Source organism: Rhea americana, unplaced genomic scaffold (assembly GCF_003343005.1).
Source record: "Rhea americana isolate MKP2758 unplaced genomic scaffold, rheAme1 scaffold_23, whole genome shotgun sequence".
NCBI classification, from domain to species: Eukaryota; Metazoa; Chordata; class Aves; order Rheiformes; family Rheidae; genus Rhea; species Rhea americana.
This window is the reverse complement of record NW_028186346.1, coordinates 5,266,443-5,274,274: the sequence shown is the minus strand read 5'-3', so window position 1 is coordinate 5,274,274 and position 7,832 is coordinate 5,266,443. Positions and strand designations below refer to the sequence as shown.

At 38.0% G+C, this 7,832-nt stretch overlaps 1 protein-coding gene across 4 annotated transcripts in view; it reads left to right on the top strand.

The window, feature by feature from the left end:
• The window catches only part of STK24 (serine/threonine kinase 24), a 66,220-nt gene that overhangs the window by 40,304 nt on the left and 18,084 nt on the right, over window positions 1-7,832 (top strand). For all 4 annotated transcript variants that reach the window (XM_085305981.1, XM_085305978.1, XM_085305982.1 and 1 more), the window contains exons 3-5: window positions 1,084-1,140; window positions 4,732-4,840; window positions 4,955-5,112. In XM_085305981.1, the coding sequence (XP_085162107.1) occupies window positions 1,105-1,140; window positions 4,732-4,840; window positions 4,955-5,112 (303 nt within the window). In that variant the 5' untranslated portion in view covers window positions 1,084-1,104. The remainder of the gene's footprint in view (window positions 1-1,083; window positions 1,141-4,731; window positions 4,841-4,954; window positions 5,113-7,832) is intronic.

The following is a 7,832-nucleotide window of genomic DNA, read 5'->3' as shown; positions in this document are numbered from 1 at the left end:
GAGATTGCTGGTGGATGAGAAGTTTGACTATGAGCCAGCAATGTGCCCTTGTGGCCAAGAAGGCCAATGGTCTCCTGGGGTACATTACGCAGAGTGTTGCCAGGAGGTGGASGGAGGTGATCCTGCCCCTCTCCTCAGCCCTGGTGAGGCCTCATCTCGAGTCCTGTGTCCAGTTCTGGGCTCCCCAGGACAAGAGAGACATGGAGCTACTGGAGAGAGTCCAGTGTAGGGCTATGAAGACCATCAGAGGGCTGGAGCACCTGCCCTGTGAGGAACAGCTGCGAGAGCTGGGCGTCTTCAGCCTGGGGAAGAGAAGACTGAGGGGGGAATCTTGTCAATGTGTACAAGTACTTGAAAGGAGGGTGTCAAGGGGACGGGGCAAAACTCTTTTCAGTTGTCCCGTGTGACAGGACAGATGTCCATGCCCATGTGGCAATGGGCAGAAACTGAAGCACAGGAAGTTCCGCCTGAAGGTGAGGGGGAATTTCCTCCCGGTGAGAGTGACAGTGACGGAGCACTGGCACAGGTTGCCCAGAGAGGTTGTGGAGTCTCCTTCTCTGGAGATGTTCAAAGCCYGCCTGAATGCAATCCTGTCTAACATGCTCTAAGTGACCCTGCTTGAGCAGGGGKGTTGGACTAGATGATCTCCAGAGGTCCCTTCCAACCTTACTGATTCTATGATTCTAGTAGTATTAGCATCCGTACACAGAAAAGGTACCATGAACTGAGCTTGAATGCGGTATTATAGTAGTGATTAACTTCTAATGTTTGGACTGTTACTTTCTGATAAATGTGAGATAGCTTTCCACTTGTTAAACTGAAAGAGCAGAATTAAACTTTCTTGAGAACGCACAGTTGTGTAAATAGTTTATGACAGACTAAATGAATTCCTCCTCAGATGGGACTAAAAATAATATTGCATCTTAAATCCAAATGTATTTTGGAGGTGCAGCTAAACGTTGGTGGTGTTCAAAACTGTAGATTCTTTCCTCAGCAAGAAGGATGAGACAAGTCCCATTATAACTTAACAACAGAGAACCKATTCTTTTTCCTTAATGTTCTTTTTATTGTTTTCTTTTGCAGGATACAAAGCTATGGATAATAATGGAATATCTTGGTGGAGGCTCTGCCCTTGATCTTGTAAGTAAATTTATTTCTTTTAGCCCACATAATTATTTTCCTCTCTTATTCTGTTATATAATTTCAAAAACTATAACATGTTATTTGCCTGTGATGCTGTTTATTTAATAATATAAAAAGTTATGGTTTTACAAGTGTAGGATTGTTATTTTAAGTGGGAAAATAATGTAACCAGATGCCTTAAGAAACAAAAGCTTTTGTTTAATTTGGATATTCCCAGGAAAGGAGAAAAAGTGTTTGCCAATGCCACAAAAATCTTATTTTTTCTATGAGCCAAGACTGATTATTTGTTATATGTTCGAGTGGAAGGAAAGTAAGCAACATAGTATTGGAAGGAAGAGACAAACACTTTCATCCAAGAACACTGATCTTCAGTCAGAGAACACTAGAAGCTGAAAATAGTGTTTTCTGTCGTTTTTCTGCTAGTGAAATTACTTCTGATGTATACATTTTAAAACAAAACCCTCCATCCCCAGACCTCTCCATTTCTACCCCCAAAAACAAGCTGTAAGTTTCCCTATTTGAATTCTTACTGAAATTCAAATGGAGATAGAGACACGATTTTAGCTGGCATTAAAACAGCTTTCTTTGAAAGGTGATTTTTGCGTGTTTGCCTACCATGTGTAAAAATAAATAAATAAAATATTGTATATTTATTTTATATCATGTCTATTCCTCTTTTCTTCTAGCAAAAGTTCTAGTATCTAATTTTGCAAGGAGATCTTAATAAAACAGAGGCATACTTCAGAATATTTGAAAGACTAGATTGAAAAATAATTACACTAGATGAGTTAAAATAAATTATTCTCTTTTGAATTGTAATTCTTGTATTTATTGTGTTTTTAAAACACTATTTTAGGAATAAAAATACATGTTTTAACTTAGAATTATACTGGCTGTGAGTGGAAGTCTTTGTAGCATAGTATGCTGTTTGCAGTTGAGGCAACTAATAAATATCTGATGAAACAGTGAAATAAAAAAGGCCTATATGGAGGGATTCTTCGTGTGGCATCCAGAAGACAGGAAGATAGTAAATGCTTTTATTAGAGTTCCTGCAATTGGGCTGCCATGTTTTAAGTGTAATTGATGTATTTATTTATGATTATATCTAATTATCTTTTCAAACTTATTTATACCTTTAKTTTTCACATCCTGTAAGGGGGAGTTATATGGCCATGTTGTGGTGGCTAGTGTTCCTAATGAAGATATGCTAAAAAGAAAGATTGTCATGGTATTTTTTCTCTGACAGGAGAGCAATTAGAAAATATTTGTTTGCTTTTGTAGCTTTATTATTACTTCCTCTTTTTGCTTTGAAAATCTGTAAAAGAGGAGAAGTAAAATAGATTCTTTCAAGTTTTTAAAATCTTTTCTTTTAATYGCACAACTAAAATTTGTTTGATGGCTGTATTTTTATCCCCAAGTTTGTTGTCTAGCAATAATACAAGGACTTTGGTCACATCCTGGAATGATGTTGAAAAATCTTGCCACTGCACTGAAATCATAATTTAAGTGGTTAAATATTACACATCTTGCATGTGCTTCATCCATTTTCAAATTCATGTCCTTCTGTATGTTTTGCTAGCTCTAAYATTTACATTGTGGTTTTCAACTTGAATCTGGCAGGATTACTGGAATACTTGTTCTGCATGTGTGTCATCATGACATGCTGGCCTGATGCTTTCTATGTTTAAAAATATGCATTGGCTTTTTTTTTTTTTTTTTTTTTTTTTTTTCTTTTTGAAAGTCACATTTCTCAGGAGAAAGTACATTTAGTATGATAACATAAATTATTTTTCAGTTTTGAGGTGTAATTCAGGTTTTTGGCCAAGGTAAAACTGTTGATATTCTTAGTCATAGCCCGTTTTCAATAATTTGCTGTTTACTAATGTGGTACTGGCTAACATCTGACGGAAGAGGTTTTCCTCTATTAGATATGCTGTCTCATGTTGCCAGATCCTGAACTGGCTTTTGCAGCTTAGAAGGAACAAAACCTTGAGAATCTCTCAGTGGGTTTCAGGGACTGGCAGTGTCATGTGTCTGCCTGTTTGTTGCACTTACAAAACAGAGTGTTTCTATATGTATATCAGCCCACTGTGAAAAAATTACTAATTTCTTAATTTTCTCCTGATGCTATTGATTCTCTTTAAAGCTAAAGAAAAGCAAAAAGTTTGTAAGTGAAGCTACAAAGGTAAAATATATTGTCTACATTACCTGAAGCCTTATATCTGTTCCTGCCTATTAGCTGAGGATTTCTGTCCTGAGGATTTTCTGGTGCTACCATCCCTGAAATTTTAATCTGATAAGTGAATGAAGCTCTTATACTCAGAGGTACAGCTTCTTGCTTTGGTTGTATTTTTGGTACTGTGGAATAAACTAGGATATTAATAATCCTGTGGAATAAACTAGGATATTAAGGAAGCCTCTTTGACCTTGTCTTTATCTCTTTAGAGTTAGTGGCATGCTCACTTTCTGGAATTGACTTCAGATAGAGAGAGCTCCAAGTTCCTTTGTCCCCACTATCTCTTCTCATAAGAATTAAATTGCTCAGAACCTTTTATTCTAACAATTTGCAGATTTGTATCTTCAGTGTTTTGGTTTTATGTGGAAAAAAAAATCTTTTGTAGCATGCAATGCTTTTKTTAGGCTAACAGTTTAAGTTGTGTTTCGAGGAGCTTCACAAAATCCTGTGCAGCAATAGTGTGTGTGATTGATGTGTTGCCTGAAGTCCTTTAGTTTACTCTTCAGATAGTGAGATTTGGATCTGTATGCAGCCAGTAGACTTGCATGTCTCAGTTCAATACAATATAAACAGTAAGATTACAAGATAGGTATTTTTCGAAGGTTGTGCATGTATCTAAAGAGGTAGCTGCAAAGCCCTAACTTGACACTCTGTGTCAAGTAGAGCCATGTATATAAAGTATTTTGGTCTGTGTCTCATGTTACAAAGTTAACAAACTGGAAGTTTTGAGGTGTGGTATAGGGAGGGAAATTAGTTTCTAAAATAAAGAGAAACTGAGGTGGCAGCAGCAATTTAAGGTAGGTCTCTCTCCTTAGGCTCAAGACAAGACATAATAAAACCAAATAAATTGACCTCTCCTCTGCTGATTAGATRAGAAGAAAATAATTATGATACTGAGCTTTTGAATTTAATTCTCTCTCACACTACTCTATAAAAAYAGATTTTTTTTATGTGAAAGACTAGGAGAGAGAAGAACAAACTGCATGGTAATTTTGGATATCTTTTTTTTTTTTTTTTTTTTTTTAAATCCAACCAGCAGTCTTAAGTTCTTAGGAACTTATGAATTCTGTCCAATTGATGTATTACAATTGGCTAGTAGGTTCAGAAGTTACTAGGTAAGACTGACTAATGGGAGATATACCATGATTTCGTAAGATAAACCACATAGCAAGACAGGCTTTATATATATGTATTTTTCACTTTACTTCATGTGTTTGATCACAAATACTTGACAAGTTATTCTCTTATTTCTTTGCCATGTCATAACCTTTAAGTTTTTTTTTGTGTGTGTGTGTGTGTGTGTGTGTGTGTGTGTGTGTACGCACTTGTATTAATATTTTTGTGTCTCCTAGTTAGAACCTGGCTCACTTGATGAAATCCAGATTGCCACAATACTGAGGGAGATACTCAAAGGACTTGATTACTTGCATTCGGAAAAGAAAATCCACAGAGATATTAAAGGTAAATTGTTTTTTGTGTATGTCTTAATAGTTTTTAGAATAGCTCGTGCACTAGAAATGAATCTTGAAGCATCAAAACTATTAATTTCAGCTGTTTCCTTTTCTTTAATTCTAGCTGCTAATGTATTGCTCTCTGAGCAAGGAGAAGTAAAACTAGCAGATTTTGGAGTAGCAGGACAACTAACGGATACACAAATAAAGAGAAATACCTTTGTAGGAACACCATTTTGGATGGCACCTGAAGTAATAAAGCAGTCAGCATATGATTCAAAGGTAAGAAACTTTGGGATTCAAAGCATTAGCCAAAGTACCTTCCTTTATTTTCTTCATTTACAGATTTTTTTTTGTTCAAGCTTGAATTATACAAATTGGTCTTCAGAATGTAGCTAATCATCTTTGGCTGGGTCTAGGAAGATATACATTTTTATGATGATTAGCAGCTAAAGCTGTTGGCATGGAATGAAGCTCTCCTAATTTATATCCAAACCTACAATATTTTTGCAGGCTAAGTCCATCCAGATGGTAGGAAGTAGTATGCTTTTGACAAGTATTTCTTATACCTGTTATCCTAGTCCATGGATGAGTATTTTTGATGGCTGTTTTAAAGTGGAAGAGAACAAATACATAGAAAAAGTTAATCTGCCTCTACTGATTTTTGTGCTTTTGGAGGAAAAAAAAAATGTCAGCAGCACTGTTAAGAATATGGATTCCGTTGGTGTGAAAATGTGCCATTTGAAAAGTGCTGTCATTTGTGCTCTGTGGAAGGTGGGCTGCATGTTCCATTACCTAATGAGACAGGATGGGCTGTTACTTTCCACCCTCATCCAAGCAAGGAACTCACCAATTCTGACAGTAGTTTATATCATTTGTGGTATTACTTCCTTCCCTATTTGATGTCTTAACGTGTTGAGGTCATTTGAAGGAGCTAGTTGGGCTTTGTTGAGCCTCTAGAAGCTTCAAAGACCTCAAAATCCTAATGTTGAGTAATACTTTTTTAAGGTAGGCTTCTGGGAGTGACTTTCACTTGAACACACCGTGATTCACTTGAACACACCTCAAGTCTTGAATTCTGGCTTTTTGATTCCACAAAGTCATGGGAACATAGAAAGTTCTTAGGTACTTGATCAGTGCCCTGCAAAGCCAGAGCTCAAAATTTGAATGACCTAGGGATATATATTTGTGTCTGTGAGCCTTTTGGCATTTTGAGAGCGGACTAAGCTSTCTGTACAGATATAGCTTTACTACTGTTGGGCAACAGCCACTTGATAAGACCTCTTTATTTTATTTTATCAGGGTCGTATGTATGAGTGAAGAAACAGATGTTCAATGCTAACCTAATTTTCTTTCCATAAGCTGGTCATATTTGAGGAGTGTTAGGCAGGGCTGTCCTTTGTATAGTGTACTTCAGGGAGGGGCAGGCCATCTCCGTCATGTGGTTGCTGTTAGTCGGTTTTGTTCCTTCGCCTGTCCAATCCTGTTACTTACTCTCACGCCGACAGGTTTTCTCCAAGGGCCTGACAGCRCTGTCTAATTACTACCTTTGATACAGTTTATCATCTGCTCCTTTACTCCCTTACTATGTTGCTATTCGTGCCTCACACCAACTATTAAATGCTTGTTGCTCCTTCTCTGCTTARATTTGTATCTTTGCTCATGCTGACTGCTGAAATTGTACAATACCGCAAGGGTAAGCAAAACCTGAGTTATGACAGAAAACTACTAATATGGCTTAAAAAAGATACATGCATCTTGATCTGATATGGCTAATAATTGTTACGAAGTTTAGACTCTTCTGTTAATACAGAAACACTACTTAACATTATTAGTAGCTGATGGTTTTCCTGGCCACAGTCTACACTGTGTTGTCAACGTAATTCATGACCTGGTTCTTCAAGAACTGTTATTYCAATATGTTGATTTCTACTGTAAGCATTTTTATATATTACAATGTAATCATACTTCMTCTGAATTCAAATATGCTTCTGAATCCTGCCATCCTATCAAATACAGATTTCTGAAAGAGACAGACTTCTGAAGAATTTCCATTCTTGAAGTACTTGAAATGTAAAGCCTTTGGTTGAAACAGTGTATCTTTGTTGTCTTTACATTTCTTTACAATATTTTTRATGTTCATGTTATTATCTCACAAACTTGTATTAAAATAATGAAGACTTAATGTAAGATGGGGATTTTGAATATAGTCTTATTTCTTTCCAAAATCTAAATTTTGAAAATATAAGTATAGAATATCTTTATCTTTTGTTAAAGTAAGGAAACGATTTGATAGATCAAAAATGACAAATGGACATAGCCTCATAGAATCAGTAAGGTTGGAAGGGACCTCTGGAGATCATCTAGTCCAACMCCCCTGCTCAAGCAGGGTCACYTASAGCRTGTTAGRCAGGRTTGCATTCAGGCRGGCTTTGAACATCTCCAGAGAAGGAGACTCCACAACCTCTCTGGGCAACCTGTGCCAGTGCTCCGTCACTGTCACTCTCACCGGGAGGAAATTCCCCCTCACCTTCAGGCGGACCTTCCTGGGCTTCAGTTTCTGCCCATTGCCACATGGGCATGGACATCTGTCCTGTCACACGGGACAACTGCAAAGAGTTTTGCCCCGTCCCCTTGACACCCTCCTTTCAAGTACTTGTACACATTGACAAGATCCCCCCTCAGTCTTCTTTTCCCCAGGCTGAAGATGCCCAGCTCTCGCAGCTGTTCCTCACAGGGCAGGTGCTCCAGCCCTCTGATTGTCTTCGTAGCCCAACACTGGACTCTCTCCAGTAGCTCCATGTCTCTCTTGTCCTGGGGAGCCCAGAACTGGACACAGGACTCGAGATGAGGCCTTACCAGGGCTGAGGAGAGGGGCAGGATCACCTCCGTCCACCTCCTGGCAACACTCTGCGTAATGTACCCCAGGAGACCATTGGCCTTCTTGGCCACAAGGGCACATTGCTGGCTCATAGTCAAACTTCTCATCCACCAGCAATCTC